This window comes from Gossypium hirsutum, chromosome D11 (genome assembly GCF_007990345.1).
Source record: "Gossypium hirsutum isolate 1008001.06 chromosome D11, Gossypium_hirsutum_v2.1, whole genome shotgun sequence".
Classification (NCBI taxonomy): Eukaryota; Viridiplantae; Streptophyta; class Magnoliopsida; order Malvales; family Malvaceae; genus Gossypium; species Gossypium hirsutum.
Window position 1 is genome coordinate 64,526,890 of NC_053447.1, and position 17,556 is coordinate 64,544,445.

The 17,556-nt window shown below is 35.0% G+C and overlaps 2 protein-coding genes across 2 annotated transcripts; both read left to right on the forward strand.

Annotated features, from left to right (window-relative positions):
- The first annotated feature begins 765 nt into the window (after positions 1-765).
- Positions 766-2,193, forward strand: LOC107929731 (probable disease resistance protein At5g63020). The gene has a single exon (XM_016861242.2). It carries the CDS (start codon positions 766-768, stop codon positions 2,191-2,193), a length of 1,428 nt encoding a protein of 475 aa, XP_016716731.2.
- Positions 2,194-11,316: 9,123 nt separating this feature from the next.
- Positions 11,317-13,457, forward strand: LOC121223239 (uncharacterized). The gene is made up of 4 exons (XM_041104370.1): positions 11,317-11,814; positions 12,049-12,278; positions 12,338-12,749; positions 12,903-13,457. Exons 1-4 carry the CDS (start codon positions 11,317-11,319, stop codon positions 13,455-13,457), a joined length of 1,695 nt encoding a protein of 564 aa, XP_040960304.1.
- Positions 13,458-17,556: the final 4,099 nt, after the last annotated feature.

Here is a 17,556-nt window from a genome sequence, read left to right on the forward strand (position 1 = left end):
ATATGATTCTATTAAGAACGTTAACTTTGTCAACTCCGGGGTGATTAAGTTAGAAATATATAATAATAAAATCAATAGAAAACAAGCAAAATGTCAAACAACCACATTTTGAAAGTTTGAAATTTAATTTTCAACTAGAATATTCTAGGATTTGCTTCTTCAATTACAAGACCATCACTAGTTTTTCTTTAAGTCACATAGTTGTATTTCTTTCCTTATTCCAGTTCTTGATTCGGTATATCTTTGCTATATATTGTATATTTATGATATCGTAGCCGCTTCTGTAGCTTATTTCTGCGGTGTTCATTTTATATTCAAAGCCAATCAATTCTTGGTCTCCGGTATGTTTCACTTCAGCCTTTACTAATAGGGATTGGTAATTTGAAGATAGAATTCTGATGATGGTTGGATTGATCTCTGTGAGGATTCTTTGTTAAATGGATTCAGAATGAGTGCAGGATATTGAAATTATTTCATACAAGTATTTTTAATTTTCTTTAACATCTATAATTTACAATATAGAAAAGAGATTGCCATTTTACTCGTGAGTGAAAGGCTTTTTAATTATGCCCCTCAATTATTGCTTTCATTTCATTAATCGTTAGATGAGAGCTTTTCTTGATTTACATGTCTCTATAGAACCCACATATTTAATATCTTGTTAAAAAATTTGTGGAATCCATGTATGCACAGAAATTTAGACCTGACAATGCATTCTTAGTTTCTAACATATTGCATGTTATGCAGCATTCCTGACTGAGAGCTATGGATTATTTTCTGAATAAGATTGATAAACACTTGGACAATCACAGAAGCCTCGATCAGAATAAGAATGAGCTTAAAAGGAAATTAAATGATTTGAACGGTCTGAAGGAAGACATAGAATCTAGACTGAGCTCAGAGCTGCAGCCAACAAAGAAACTAAAGAAAGGGGTCCAAATATGGTTGGAAAATGTTGAAAGAATCAATGGCGAAATACAAAGCCTTGATGGAAGAATCGGAGAAAGCAGTGCTCTTACACGTGGTTTCCACGCAAAAGATGTGTTAATGAGGATGAAGGAAGTTGAAGAACATATTCAACAAGGCAAATTTTGTGAAGGTTTGGTGGTTGACAATCCTCGACGGATTGGACAAGTTTTATCGACTTCAACTCTATCAGGTGAAGCTACGAAGTTATGCATCGAAGAAATTTGGCAGTGCTTGATGAATGATGAGGTTCGAAAAATTGGAGTTTGGGGGATGGGAGTAGGGAAAACAAGCATTATGAAGCATATAAACAATCGACTCTTGAAAGAGACCCACAAGTTCGATGTTGTGATTTGGATCACTGTATCAAAGGAGATGAGTCTTGCTAAACTGCAGAAAGACCTTGCAAGTAAACTTGATGTAAAATTTTCTGGCAATGAATGTGAAACAACAAGGGCAGGGATGTTGTTTGAAACATTGTCTTTCAAGTTCAGTAGGTTTGTGATCATCTTGGACGATGTATGGGAGAAGGTTTCCTTTGAGCAGGTAGGAATCCCTGAGTCATCTAATGGGAGTAAATTAGTGTTAACAACGCGATCACTTGATGTGTGTCGACATGTGGGTTGTAATAGAGTAATTCAAATAAAGCCTCTTGCTGAAGAAGAGGCATGGAACTTGTTCTTGGAGATTGTAGGTGGGAATATTCTAAATATTCCAGGATTGGAACCAGTTGCAAAATCAATAACTAAGCATTGTGCGGGTTTGCCCTTGGGAGTAATAGTTGTAGCTGCTTGTATGAAGGGACTTGATGACCTTTTTGAATGGAGGAATGCGCTAAAGGAACTAAGTTTAGCAAGACAAAGTGTTAATGGATTGGAAGATGAGGTGATCCAACAATTGCGATTTAGTTATGATCGTTTAAAGGATCAAAAACTTCAACACTGTTTCCTCAACTGTGCCTTATATCCTGCAGATTTTGCAATCAGAGAGATAGATCTTGTTCATCTTTGGATTGCAGAAGGGCTTGTCGAAGAAATGAACAGTAGGCAAGCAGAGTATGACAAGGGTTGTGCAATAATGAATAGACTCATAAACAACTGTTTGTTAGAAGTTCCTACGGAAACAGAAAATGGAAGATGTGTAAAGATGCATGATCTTGTAAGGGACATGGCATTACATATCACATGTGGAACACCTCGATTCTTGGTAAAAGCTGGCATGAGATAAACGGAGCCACCAGATATACAAGAATGGAGAAAGGACCTAGAAAAAGTTTCATTGATGGAGAATTGGGGGTTACAGCTTCCCTATCCTTTGGAAATATTGCCACCAAAGTGTCCGATGCTCACAACACTATTTTTTCTGGTTGTAATATACAAAGCATTCCAGAAGGCTTCTTCAAGCATATGCACGGACTCAAGATTCTTGATCTTTCTGCAAATCCTATCAAGAATCTCCCAGATTCCATTGCTAATTTGAAGAACCTCACGGCGCTATTGCTTCGTCATTGTCGAAGTTTAGAGAAGGTGCCATCATTGTCAAAACTTAAAGTCTTGAAGGAGTTGAATCTTGAAGCAACAAGTATCAAGGAAATCCCTTGTGGGATGGAAAACTTGTTGAAACTCAATTACCTGAATTTGAATGGTATAGGAGACCTATATGAGATTCCTGATCGAGCATTATCAAAACTTTCTTGCCTTCAAGACTTGATTGTTGGTGAAACAGTGATAAGTGGAGAAGATGTTGGTGGATTGAAGAAACTGGAAATTCTTAAAGGGAGGTTTTTCGACTTGCACAACTTAAATGCGTATGTCCAAGCTTTACATGGTCGAGAAGAACCTCTTGAATACATCATCCGCGTGGGTGAGCGAGGATGGGTGGAGCAAATTAATACAAGAAAGTACATAGAGTTATGTGGTTGTAATATCTATACCAATCAGATTATACTTCCACATGTTGAGGAGTTATACATTAAGGAGTGCAATCTCAATTGTAGCGAAGGGTATCCTCTTTTCTCCAGGTTTATTCTAATCTCACTTAGCACATTCTCCTCTCTTAAATTTCTTGATATATATAATTGTAAAAGCATAAAAAAATTGTTCTCTCCAAATTGCTTGCCGCTAAATTTACAAGAGCTTAGCGCATCGGAGTGTAACATGCTAGAGGAAATAATAGCAATAGAACTTGGATGGAATCAAAGTGAAAAGGCTACTATGGAGTTTCATTTACCACAATTAAGGTTATTTTCACTATGGAATCTACCAAAGTTGAAGAGTATTTGCAGTGTTAATGGAGTAATCGTTTGTGATTCACTTGAAATAATTGAGGTAAGAAATTGTCCGAAATTAAAAAGAATGCCTCTTAATCTTTCCCAACTTGATAATATTAGACTTCAACCATCTGGCCCTCTCTCTCCTCTTATTTGTATAAAGCCAGAAGAGTGGTGGGAATCCGTGGAATGGGATCATCCAAATGCCAAATCTATTTTAGAGCCCTTGTTGAGGTCTTGCTGGTAGTGTTGAATTTACATTTAACTCCAATGATTTTTTTTTTCAATTAACTTCTAATTGCTATTTGTATTCTAAATTTTGTACAAGTGGAATAGAAATTCCTCACTTTGGAATTATGGAAAAACCAACTGAAACTTTTACTTGTTCAAAGCCGAAACATGGTTATAATTTCTTTCATGAAAACTATTACGTGAATTCATGTTTTTAGTGGTGGAGCTTTATATAAATTTATGTTATGACTGAATAATTGTAGGATTGTATTAAACTATTTCGAAGCTGGAAGCAGCATATTGCGGGTTAACGTGCAGCAAATGTGTAACATTTTAGCAGTTAAGGTGTGATTGTTTTAAGTTAAATTGAATCTAAGTTAATTAAAGATGTAATTGAGTTGAGCCTAAATGTTGAAACAGTGAAAAAACTAATTTTAAATTTTATTAGAATTGAATTTGATTAAGTTTTATTTTTATAATGTGAAAAGATGTTGATTTAGTAAAGAACTAATTGAAGCATAGAAAAAAATATGACTGAAGGGATAATTTAATTCATTAACAAAGTAGCCCTTATATAAGTGTCAAGTAACAACTTCAACAAAAAATTCAAATTGCTACTCCTACTAACAAGCTAACAAAATCAACTTAGGACTTAGTCTTTTTTTTGAAAAAAAAAATAGATGCAACCTTGAGACACCAACATTCTTCTCGTAACTCAAGTGTTGCAAACACCAAGTTTATTCTTAAGAAACTCAAATCGACTAACATGAAAAATTTACTGAAAATATCTGTCATCTGATCCTCTGATTTGCAATAAACTAATATCTTCAATATTCGCCTTCTATGAATTCCTTCTCAACTAGTGTAGCTTCAAGAGTTGCCTCCAATTGTTTCCTAGCGTGCAACTCCATTTGCATCAAAATTTCCATAATTCAAAATCATCACAAGCTGTTCTAGAAAAGTCATGAGAGTGGTTAGAGTGCCACTCTTCTTCCAAGTTCTTGTGTTGTCACTATACTTGAGATTAATACCATTTATAGTTTGATTAACAAATCTTCTCACAGTTAATAATTCTTTTTTCAATTTTGCATTTTGCACTGAAAGCTGGATCAGCTTAACAACTAAATTCTTAAACTCAACAACATCTACAGATGTCAATTCTTTCGCATATGAAGCTTCTTCAGTCAGCTTTTGATTTTGGAAACCTAACCCACTATTCTCTTCTGAAAGTTGCACATTACTCTTGATTTCCTGAGATAGAATTTTTTTTTCCGTAGCTAATCAACAGGTTCTTCAAATATTTCTTGTGCAAAAGATGATAGTTTATCATCAGAGAGAGATGTCAACTGCTGCCCCAAGAGATTTACCTTTGTCTACAACTCCTCATTCTCAAAACACTTGATTTGCAGTTGTTCTTGAAGAATACGATTCTCTGCCAATTTTATTTGAAGCTCAAAGCTTTTTTTATTACATTGTGTCATCAATTTTATAATTGTTTGTTGCATTGATGTCATTTTTTCCTGACAATTGGATGCCACTTGCTCCTCCTCAAGTGGATTCAATGAGAAACTTTTCTTCTGCATCTTGATCCTAAACAATTCATTGCCACTAGAGTCAAGGATCAGACCCTTCCCTCTTCGACTTTAATGACCTGTCAAGGTCTTTAAACAGCTTCTCATCGTAAGACATGTGATTGGTACAACCACTATCAACTAACCAACTGTCACATAGAGTGCTTGATGAGAAGCAAGAGACAACAAACAAATGGTCTTCTTCTTCTTTAACTGCAACATGTGCTCCACCTTGCTTCTGATTTCCCAGTTCCTTGCAGAACCTCTCAATGTGCCCCATCAAGTTGCACCTTTTGCATTTCACATCTGGCCTTCTCCAACACCTGAAATGGGGATGATTCTATTTTCCACAATACTTACATGAAGAATACTTATTATAATTTTCAGTACTATTACCTTTTGCAATAGTTTCTAAACCACTATTGCAATCACTCTTCTTCTCATTCCACTTCTATTCCTCTCCTTTTTCGCCTTGCTGCATCTTAGCCTTCAATGCTTCTTTCTATGCTTCCTTCGTGCCTCATAAGCCTCTTTTGCTCTTGTGCTTGTAAAACACTGATCAACTCCACTACTCTCAACTGAGTCAAGTTCTTAGTGTTCTCCAAAGAGGCAATTGTTGCTTCATATTTCTCATAGACACGTATTTTCTGCAAGATATTTCTTTTTCTTTTTCTTTTTGAAAGGTACTTAGATGGCGTATCAATAAGAACTTTTTGAGTACTTTAAATCGTAATCTATTTTTTTAGACACTAAACTTTAAATTAACTTTTAAAGAGCCCACTTTTAAAACAAAAAAAGCTATGAAATATTGATACCTACGCAACAACCCTTTGAAATATAATAAAAAGGCAAAACAAAAACAGGTTAAAATGGTAAAAGGCTAATCCTTCGCAGCTTCTTTCTCTCTACCTACTGACGATAAGCAGCAAATTTCAGTATATTAAACATGTTATATAAATTTAAAACTCTTAAACACAGTTACGAAGTCATAAAAATACAAACAGTCTTTTAATTAAATATGGTAGGTGCATTAATTAAATCTCAATGGCCACCGAAGTTGACTTAAAGGAGTTGATATATAGGATTGATAAATCAGTTTTTATAATATCATCATTCATTTTATTATTAAAAATTAATAAGATACTTTCTAAAATTATTGTTTATATATTTTTATATTAGACATATTGATAATTTATTTTTTATTTTACAAACTAAATTAAAAAATTAATATATTTTTATTTTTTAAATATTTTAACAACAGTGTAACCAATAATTTCATTACATTTAAATAAATATATATTTTCCCCATCCTTGAAAGCTTCAATCAAGACTTCATAAAAGACCAGGCCCCCTTGTTAGTTTACAAAAAAAGGGAGCTTCGGAAATGGAAGTGGAGTCTGTCTTGCTTGCTTTGCTGTTGATAAATGCCCTTACGTTTTCGCAGCTTAATCTGGCAGTTGAGGCGGCTGAGTCTGTTCCTCTATCACCATCGGATGATTTCTCGAAAGAGTTGAAAGCTTTATCTAGGAGGAGTCGGCGAATAACTCCACCATCACCCAGGATTAATGCTCCTGTTCACTTCAAAAGCCCTCCTCCATCACCTCGACCTCCTCCGCCGCCACGGTCACCACCACCTCCATGTCTGTGGCGTCCACCTACTGCGTTTGGATAAGACGATTGTTTCCCAGGTTACACACAGTTGATGAAGCTCTCATGTCATCAGCTTTTGTTTGTAAATTGTAAAACTTTAAAGTGCTTGTATGTTAGCAGCAAATACCAACTTTGTTTAGCTCTAATAATAATTAAATTTGTAATGATAAAAATAATAATATGTTAAATATAAAAATGAATAAATGTATGCATCACTTTCACTGAAACACTCTTTAAGAAATTGTTTAATAAGTATCCCTTGTCTTCCCTTCCCATCTCTTTGAAGTCTCCCGACCATCTCTATATGTAGCATAAATGATGAGCAGCCCTCCATCAACGAGGACCCGGGTCCTCAAAGGCCAACTCAAAAAAGCATCTCAATCTAAGAGAGGAGGGTAGCCTTTTCAGTGCAGTGCTTTCAGGGTTGAATGAGCATCGAGGTCTTTCGAGATTGGGGTTTTCTCGTAGGAAAAAAATGAAAAAATCATCTTGATAATAGTCCTTTTATAGATCGGGTGGACAAAGGAATAGCAAGCCTTTGGAAGGAAGAAAAAGCTAACATATGGACGAAGATCGGGTGAATGAGATAATTCCCAGATTCATTTCAAAAACCTCGAGATTAGCCTTGGCCGAACACAGGTAAACCGTCCAGACCCCACTCAAACCATAGTCCCCTCAAAGGCCAACTCAAAAACAACAATCTCTACGTCTATGGAGCCTGGACTGCAGAAACTGAGAAACCTCCAATTCCAAGCTCCCTGGTTCGGTGCAACTTGGACTTTCTGGGAAGGGCATTAAATACCCAACCAACATATTTATTTTGGCCACTTCACTCTAGAGGGATCATGGGCCGAGTTTGTGCCGGGTTCAGATAAAATTTTAGGCCCGTTTTATTAGCCCGGATCTGACTCGGTCTGGCCCAAAATATAGATATAAAAATTTATCTAAACTTGGCCCGAAAAAATTATTAAGCCCGAGCCTAACTCGGCCTATATTAATTTTTTTAACTTATTTCATTAAATAAAAAATTTAAAACAAATATTAAAACAAAAAACAAATAAAAAATGAGACTAAAACAATTCTTAAAACAATACCCAAATTGAAAATATAATAAAAAGTGATTATATTAAAATTGAAACAAATTAGAACTAAAATAATAACTAAATTAATAATAAAACAAAAGTATATTTGATTAAATATAAAATATATATATTTAATATATAATTCGTGCCAGGCCGGGCCGGGTCTGGCCCAAAAAAATTTTACTTGAGGTTTAGCCCATTTTCTAAACGGACCTCATTTTTTGGCCTAAACTTATATTTTGAACATATATTTTTATCTAAATCTTTTTATTTTTCGAGTAGACTATCAGGCCAAGCTAAATAACTTAACCCATGATCACCTCTACTCCACTTAATCATTTGACTGCAGCCAAACCAATATCAAGTTGATGGGACTGGGGGTCAAAATTCATGCACCAAGCAATCTACGCTGCTAGACCCAAGACCATTCTTCAGCTTGATGAGCCCAATGACCAGAGCCAATGCTCTACGACTAGCTCCATGAAACCCAAAATGCAGCAAGAGACTCATTGTAACGCCCCACTTTTGTTGTGTTTAGATTGTTAAAGTATGTTAAATAATTTAATCTGGTATGTGGTTAAGCGTCTTAAATGTTTGTTTTAGGTCTTGACTTTAATTCTTTTATTTTGGATTTTTTATTAATTTTGATGTTATGTTAAGCTTGACGTTTTAGGCTTATCTTTTTATTTTATTAGATTGTTGATAAGGATGAGCTTATTAATCTAGTAAACCGTCCATTATTCTCTCACCCCCTTCCACCTTTTTTCTCCCTGTTATTGTTTTCTATTTGGTTCTTTCCTCTCTTTTTTCTTTTTTTCCTCTTTGAGCTTTTTTCTTTTCTTTTGCTTTGAATCTCCGATTTCGATTATAATCCAAAGATAACGTAAGTTTTGTTAAATTATTTTGTTGTTATTTTGGTGTTAATTCGTTGTGCAAGGGTGAAATTATTAGTTTAATCCTTTTAATATATTATGATAAATATTCTATTGATTCTCTTATCAGATTAAAGGGATGTGAATCGAAACCCTAAAATTTTTGGACTATTTATTTTATAATTTTAAATGATAAAAATATTATATTTTTATAAAGATATATACTATTCAAATGATGAAATTATATTTTTATTTTTATAAAAATTAAATTTTAATTTTAACATTCTTAAAATATTTTCTACCTTCCCCTCTTCCCTTACCGATCATAAACATGGACATCAATCCTAAACATGGACATCATATGGCGAACAAAATTTATATAAATTTAAAATTTTTTAAACACGGTTATGTTTTTCTCCAGGTTTGTCCTAACCTCACTTGGCACCTTTTCCTCTTACATATCTTGAAATAAGGGATGTAAAAAATATGAAAAAATTGCAACAAATAGTTTTGATAGTATGCTCCGAGTGTAGCATTTGGTGTCTGCTGGTTATTAGTGTTTTCTTGTGTGTGTCGACTGTTGGTGTTTCTTATGGAGGAAGGGTTAGCAGATCTGCGTTTAACGGAGGAAGGAGACAATAAGGAGTTGGAAGCTTGGGAGATTGAACAGAATAAGGAGATAGAAGACTCTTTTTCGGAGTTGTGCTTGGTAGGGTGTTTTCTAACAGCAACTCTGATAAATTTTTAGGCTATGCGGACTGTGATGGCAAATCTGTGGCATTCTTTGGGGGGAGTTTCCATTGCAGATGTGGGTGAGAAAAGGTTTGTCTTTCAATTTTATTGTGAAATGGATTTTGATAGGGTGGTGAAGGGCGCTCCTTGTACTTTTAACAACCATTTACTTGTTTTTCATCACTTAAAACAAGGCAAAGATCCCTTGGAAGTGGATTTATTATATACCAAGTTCTGGGTTCAAATTTATAATCTGCCACCTAGTTTCTTTACGGAAGCTATTGCTAAATAGTTTGGAGATTTTATTAGAGCCTTTGTGGAGTACGATGTCAAAGTGATTATGGAGGGATTAAGAAATTATATGCGGATTAGAGTTAAAGTTGATATCCGGCAAAGTCTGAAGAGAAGAAAGAAACTTATTATGGCAAAAAAAGAGTTCTTTACTAATTTCAAATATGAAAGGTTGTCAACATTTTGTTTTCTGTGTGGCAAGCTCGGACATAGTGAGAATTGTTGTCCTATACGAATGGTGACAGGGAGAAAGGAGCTTCCTCTTGAATGGGATATCTCGCTCAAAGCTCCTCCACGTAGGGCGGCGACGGTAGGCAGTATTTGGTTAAGGGAACCAACTGAAATTTGGGGAGTGTATCAGGGAATTTCTAAAAATGATGAAGGCAAACAAGGAAAGAATCTGGGGGAATTAAATCTAATGAGGAATAATGGAACGAATTTGGGGTTGAATTTATATGAAAAATCAAAACAGATTGTGAATGAGGAGTTGGTGTTGATGGAAGTTGGGTCTACTAAAGAGGATCGGCCCATTATTGGAGGAGAGAGGAAAAAGAGGCCTAGACCCAATAATATTCAAAATGCCTCTACCACCGATGATATGATGTGGAAAAATGGGTTAATGGAGGATGTTAATCAAATCAACCATACGGCTGAACCTGCAGGGCAGGTCAACCGAGCATTATGAAAATATTAAGTTGGAACGTCCGTGGGCTGGAGAACCCACGGTCTGTTCAGAAAATTCAGCATGTGCTGAAAAAGTACTGTCCCCAAGTTTGTTTTTTTATGGAGACAAAAGTAGAGAAATCGAGAATGGAAAGGATAAGAAAGAAATTTGGTTTTGCGAATGGGGTGGATATTTCAGCTCAAGGATCACGAGGGGGTCTTTCTTTGAGTTGGTGTAGTTCGATGGATGTTACCATCTCAAGTTATTCTGGGAATCACATTGATGCAGTTATTGTTAATAGTGATGGGGCGACAAAGTGGAGACTAACAGGGTTCTACGGTATTCCAGATTATCAGTGGAGAGATATTTCTTGGGACTTGCTAAAGCGGCTGAGCACGAACAATGAATTGCCTTTGGTTGTTGTAGGGATTTTAATGAGATTTTATTTAGTTCTGAGAAGCAAGGAGGTCGATTGAGGGAAGCAAGGCAAATGGAGGCTTTTCGATCAGCTTTGGAAGATTGTGAGCTGGTGGATATAGGGTATTGCGGCCGATGGTACACGTGGGAAAAGGGGAATTTTGAGGCAAATAATATAATAGAGCGGCTTAATAGGGGAGTGGCTACTTTGGGTTGGACTGAGATGTTTCCGTTCTCCCGGCTCCTTCACATTGATAATTCAACTTCTGATCATTGTCCTCTGTTGTTGGATACGGAATTTTCAACAAGCAATGGTAATTCTTCAAATTCAGGGTGTTTATTTCGCTTTGAAACTGCTTGGTTGTTAGAAGATTCTTGTCATGAGTAGGTTAGATCTTTGTGGGACTCCAATAAAAATGTGTCAGTGCCTGAAAGATTAACACTGATGGGTGAGGGGCTCCGAAGATGGGCTAGCCATTTAAAGAATGAGAGGGGTGCGAATATGAAGAAGCTGTCAGACTAATTAAATAAACTGTCTGAGGAAGATCCTTCAGATGACATTCTCGAGGCTATGATTAAGACTAGATTAGAGCTGAATCTCGAGATTGATAAGGAAGAGCTCTATTGGGAGCAAAGGGCTAGATTGAATTGGTTAAGGTATGAGGATCGGAACACTAGTTTTTTCCATAATCTTGCCTCAAGCAGACGTCGTAAAAATAAGATCGCTAGGCTGAAGGACCAAAATGGGTCCATCAAAGATACGGACGAAGATCTTATGCGAATTGCAACCAGTTATTTTAAAGGACGGTTTGCGAGTGAGGGAAGTAGAGGAGCTCAAAAATTTTTTGAAGGGGTCCAAAAAATGATAACAATTGAGATGAATAGGATGTTGCTGGATACTTTCCGGGAGGATGAAGTTAGGAGGGTGGTCAAGGAGATGGGGGGAAATAAAGCTCCCAGTTTTGATGGCTTCCATGCAGTGTTTTTTCAAATATTTTGGGCGATTGTAGGCAAGGATGTTACAAGCTTTTGCCTTAGAGTACTTAATAGAGAACAACAGCTGAATGAGGTTAATTTTACAACGATTGTTTTAATCCCTAAAGTCTCAACGCCAGATTGTATGACAGATTTTCGGCCCATAAACTTATGTACGGTGCTTTATAAAATTATAGCGAAAGTCATTGCTAACAGATTTAAGAGAGTGTTAGATGGTTGTATTGATGAAGCTCAATGAGCGTTTGTCCCTGGTCGGCTTATTACGGATAATGTCCTTACGGCTTATGAAATTATACACACTTTTAAGAATAGAAGGAAATGGAAGAAGGGTTTTTTTGCTTTAAAGCTTGATATGAGTAAAGCATACGACAGAGTTGAATGGGGATTTGTCACAGGTATGATGAGGAGTATGGGGTTTGATGATAAATGGGTGGAGTTGATAAATCATTGTATTTCTTCGGTCTCTTATGCTGTTACGATTAACAGAAGCTTGAGTGAGCCTTTTCAACCGGAACAGGGACTCAGACAAGGGGATCCGTTGAGTCCCTATTTGTTTCTTATTTGTACTGAAGGTTTTTCAACATTACTTAAACTAGCCAAGAGGGATGGTCTTATTCAAGGCGCACGTGTTTGTCGGGGGGGCCGAGGGTAACTAATTTGTTTTTCGCGGATGATTACATTATCTTTGGAGAAGCAAATGAGGATGGCTGTAGGATAATGAAGGGATTTCTTGATGACTATGAGAAAGCTTCAGGTCAAAAGATTAATTTGGACAAGTCTCAAATTTTCTTTAGTTCTAACTATTCTGAAGAAACTAGAGAGCTGTTGACAAATTATTTGGGTGTTAGGTCCGTAACGAGCATGGAAAAGTATTTGGGTCTGCCTACAATGGTGGGGAGGAAGAAGAATAAGGCTTTCCAAAGATTGTGTGATAGGCTGAGAACAAGAATTGATGGGTGGGAGAGTCGAATATTGTCTCAAGGGGGCAAAGATGTCTTCATCAAAGCAGTATTACAGGCCATACCGATTTTTTTAATGTCTTGTTTTTTGCTTCCAAAGTCATTATGTGCTGAAATGGAAAAGATTATGAATCGATTTTAGTGGGGAAAAGGAGGTAATAGGCATGGTTTGCACTGGTCCTGCTGGACTGATTTATGTCAGTCTAAAGAGAATGGGGGTCTAGAGAGATTACCTGCTGTTAGAGAGGTGGATATCGATCGATGGAAACCCCCACAAGCTTCATGGGTAAAATTGAATTTTGATGCAGCCTACAAAGTTCAATCGAATAAGTCCCGTTCGGGGTTCATCATTAGAAACGAGAAAGGGGAAGTTATGGGTAGTGGGATTACTCTTCACTCCAACGTTTTGGATGCGGGTTTGGCTGAAGCTTTAGCTTGCTATCAAGGTCTCCTCTTTGCCAAAGAAATGGGGTTAACAAAAGTAGAGGTTGAAGGAGATGCACGGGTAGTAATTGAGAAAATCAATCAGGAAGAAAATGGTAGAGCACATTTGGACTCGATTATAGCAGACATCAAAGCATTTGAAAGGTTTTTTCATCAGATTAGCGTTAAACATGTTAGAAGAGAGGTTAATCGAGTGGCTCATCTCATTGCTAGGGAGGGTTACAGTAGATTAGAAAATACCTTTTGGATGGAAGACATTCCGGCGATGGCGAAAGAGCTGGTGGCTACTGAAGAGACGAGTAACGTTTTGTAATCGACAGAAGGTTTTGTTCAAGGGTGTTTGGACTGGGCTGATAAATTCATTGAAAGCCATGCTTTAGTCACTAGAGAGATTTACATGGTGGTCTGGAGCTTTGTTTTACCGGGTTTCCACTTTACTTTTTCTTTTCTATTGTTGTTTTTTTCAGATGTTTTTGGTTTCTTTAACTATTTTGATTGGGTTTTGTTAGGTTTTAATGGAAATCACGGTTTTTAATCAAAAAAATATGAAAAAATTGTTCTCTTCAAACTGCATGCCGTTAAATTTGGAAGTGCTTGAGGTTTCATTACGTGTCCAACTGGAGGAAATAATAGCATTAGATTTTGAATGGGACAGAAGAGGAATGCTACATGGAATTTTGCCTTCTAAAATTAAACATACTTGTACTGGAATGCCTACCTGAATTGAAAAGTATTGCAATTGATGCAGTGGTGGTTTGTGAATCCCTTAGATGGATTGATATAATAGATTGTCGGAAATTAAAAAGAGTGCCTTTTAGTCTTCCCCAAATCCGATCATCTTCACCAACTCTCATTTTCTATTTATGTAGCGATAGAGGAGTGGTGGAAATCTGTGAGTTAAATCCAAATTCATTGAACTTTTTGCAAACTATTTCACTTACCTTTGCTATTTTTAGCCAATAAAATTCTTATATATATGGTTGGAAGCCAATGCAACTTTTGGATAAAAGCCAAATTTATCCTTTAAAAGATTTTTTTTTTGGAAGATTCTAGAATATAAAATAAAGAAATAGGATATTATCTATAAGACTAGATATTATATATGAATATTCTAGTTATTAAATATTTGTAAAATTAATAGTAAGGATATTGACATGTATCAACAATCCAACGGCCACTAAACTCTATAAATAGGGGTAAAGGCTTTCATTCTTGTAATGATGTAAGAGAGAAGTGTGTATCATATTATAATTGTATTGTGTATTAATAAGAGTGTTTTCTTCTTTTGTAATTGTAAGTCTCGGTTAACCCTTAAGTTTCTAAACACTTAGTGCACTTGGATTAGCTTTTATATATAGTGCACTAATAACTTAAAAAATAAAAGATTAATCGACTTCAGAAATTTAGTGTAGCATTAATTGTAGGTCCAGCGAAATATCCTTAAAGACAGTATCCAACACGTCTCTAGTTATTCAACTTGTATTTTTTATTCTTTAAATTGAATATTTACAAGAATACATACCAACACTTTTAATTCTTTGATTTATATTCATATATATTTATATCATCCATATTTATTCATACATTCAAAGTTGGGAGAGCTGTTGTGATTTCATGAGCTTGGAGTATTAATTTAATCCCAACAAAACCTTAACAAATCATCAGCAAATGAGATTCAGTTACAACTGATTGGATGATCAAAGAATAAAAATTGTTTCTATAGTTACGCACTGTATCGTGAAGATTCGAGAATTCTAAAGGAATAATTGATAAGGGATTAGATTGGAAAGGGATTAATAGAGGATGTGGGTAACATGGAAGCAAACTTTGCCAAGTGTCAAACTATCCTAAGAACATTAGTTGATAGTTGATTGTTTGAAAATGTAGGAAATGGAAGAGTGAAAATGCATGATTTTGTAATAGATATGGCTAAACTAATCACCAATGAGGTATATGAATCATGAATTAATATTGCAACTTTAACCTATGTATAATCAAGCTCCAACATTTATAATTTTTTATTAACTAAAATGATGCAATAAATCAAAAACAATCAAAACTTAAAATAATTCAAATTTAATAAAAATCAAAATTAAAATTAACTTTGTTGATATGGTAATGCAACTAGAAGACATGGGGAAGGACATGGTTGTGATTATGGAGGTTGGTTCATCCAGTTGGGATAGAGAGCCAAATACTACAAAGAGTGAGAATGAAGAGATATGCAAACAAAGTGTTGAGGGGAACTTTTTTCATCGTTCTTAGAAGTATTTATTGACGGGGTCCTGCAACAGCCCGATTTTGGGTTTAGTCGGAACAGTAATTTCAGGACCACAAATTCGACGAGAAAAAATCTAATCGCCTAAATTTTCAGGGGTGTCGGAACGGTGATTCGAGATCACTGAATCCGACAAGTAAGTAAAAAATATTATTAATTTAGTGAGTATAAGTTAAATGTGAAGTTAAGAAATTTTTTGAAATAGTGAATAGTGCACTAGAAATAAATATTAAAATAATTAGAATAAAAAACGAGGTATCGAGACCTCAGAGATTTTAAACCGAGCCATAAATGTTTATAAAAATATTTATGGAGTGTTAAAAAGTTAGTATTAAAGTTTCGTTAAGAAATTTTAAAGTTTCGATAATTAATTGAACAAAAAGGACTAAATTGTAACAAATCCAAAATTATGGTAAATGATTAAATAGCTTAAATGATAAAAGGAAGAGGGCTTAAAAGGAAAATAGACTCAATGTCTATTTGGGCTGGACGGCAAAGGCATGAAATCAGCAAGAATGTACGAAGAATTAAGGGCAAAATTGGAATATTGCAAAATTACTTAATAAAGCTAGGATCAAAGTGGAATTATCGAGATTTCTCTTTATTTTTCTGCATTCTCATCAGCTAAAACAGCATAGAAGGGTTTTCTTAAGCTGGTTTTTCATATTTTTACTGCAAGTAAGTTCAATTCTTGATTATTTCTTGAAATTTTTGTGTTTTTGTGACTTTTACAACTAGGCCCACTTGTTGAATTCATTAGATTTTGATTTTATGAAAGAAGTTGAAAGTTGCTATGAATATGTGCTGGAAGTATATGATGATTTAGAATGGAATTAGAGCTATCCTCAGAACACTAGTAGATAATTGTTTGTTAGAAAATGTAGGAAATGAAAGAGTGAAAATGCATGATCTTGTTAGAGATATGGCTAAACTTATCACTCATAAGTTGTATGAATCATGAATTAACATTGCAACTTTAACACATGTATTGTTAAGCTCCAACATTTATATTTTAGATCAATTAAAATCATACAATAAAAAACAACCAATCAAAATTTAAAATAATTCAAATTTAATAAAAATAAAACCCAAAATTAACTTTATTGATATAGAAATACAATAAAGAGGAGATATGGGAAAGGACATGGTGGTGATTTTGGAGGTTGATTTACCCACTTGAGAGCGGAGAGCTAAGGACTGCAAAGAGTGAGATTGAAGAGTGTATATAGGCAAAATGTTGAGGGTAAGTTGATAGAGTATATGTTTGTATGTTTGGAGAGTCAATCATTTCTTCATCGTTCTTGGGGGTATTTATTGGAGAGGGTCTTGTGAAGGTTGTTAACATGCTAAATTTGCCATCTAACCATCATTACGGAACGTGTGGGGAGGATGTCTATGATGGGATGAGAATGCCTGTGATGAGACAGATCTTGTTATTCATTATAATACAATAGTGCAGAGTAGTTGAGCTCACACGGGAGTTGGTAACCAACAATATCACGTTTTTAACAAAAGGCCAAGGGTTCAAAGTAATGAGTAGTTCTTGTTTGTCTAGATAGTTAGGACGAGAGATGAAACTTGAGGCAGCCTTCCAATTGGTGGTTGGCAAATTTGTTGCCTAGGTGACCTTCTAACTTGTCACGTGTCCTTATTCAAGTAGGAGTATAATAAACTCAATTTTTTAAAGATGTAAATTAGTTCAATCTAAGTTAAACAAGTTAATTATAAAAATTAATTCACAAAACATTTATGTTTTAGGATTATTTCCCAAGATATTTATGTTTCTTTTTCTTTTTGAAAGGTACTTAGATGGCCTATCAATAAGAACTTTTTGAACTTTAAATCCTAATCTATTTTTTTTAGACACTAAACTTTAAATTAAAATATTTAATTAACTTTTAAAGAGCCCACTTTTAAAACAAAAAAGCCTATGAAATATTGAAACCTACGCAACAACCCTTTGAAATATAATAAAAAGCCATGACATCACATGCATACAAAACTTATATAAATTTAAAATTTTTAAACACAGTTACGAAGTCATAAAAATACAAACAGTCTTTTAATTAAATATGGTAGGTGCATTAATTAAATCTCAATGCCCACCGAAGTTGACTTAAAGGAGTTGATATAT

Bases quoted from the DNA above. Each gene is read 5' to 3' on its own strand.
- LOC107929731 (XM_016861242.2), top strand. From the start codon at position 766: ATGGATTATTTTCTGAATAAGATTGATAAACACTTGGACAATCACAGA.
- LOC121223239 (XM_041104370.1), top strand. From the start codon at position 11,317: ATGATTAAGACTAGATTAGAGCTGAATCTCGAGATTGATAAGGAAGAG. The intron at 11,815-12,048 runs GTTAATTTTACA...CACACTTTTAAG, and splicing joins GAGAACAACAGCTGAATGAG to AATAGAAGGAAATGGAAGAA. The intron at 12,750-12,902 runs GTATTACAGGCC...GATTTATGTCAG, and splicing joins AAGATGTCTTCATCAAAGCA to TCTAAAGAGAATGGGGGTCT.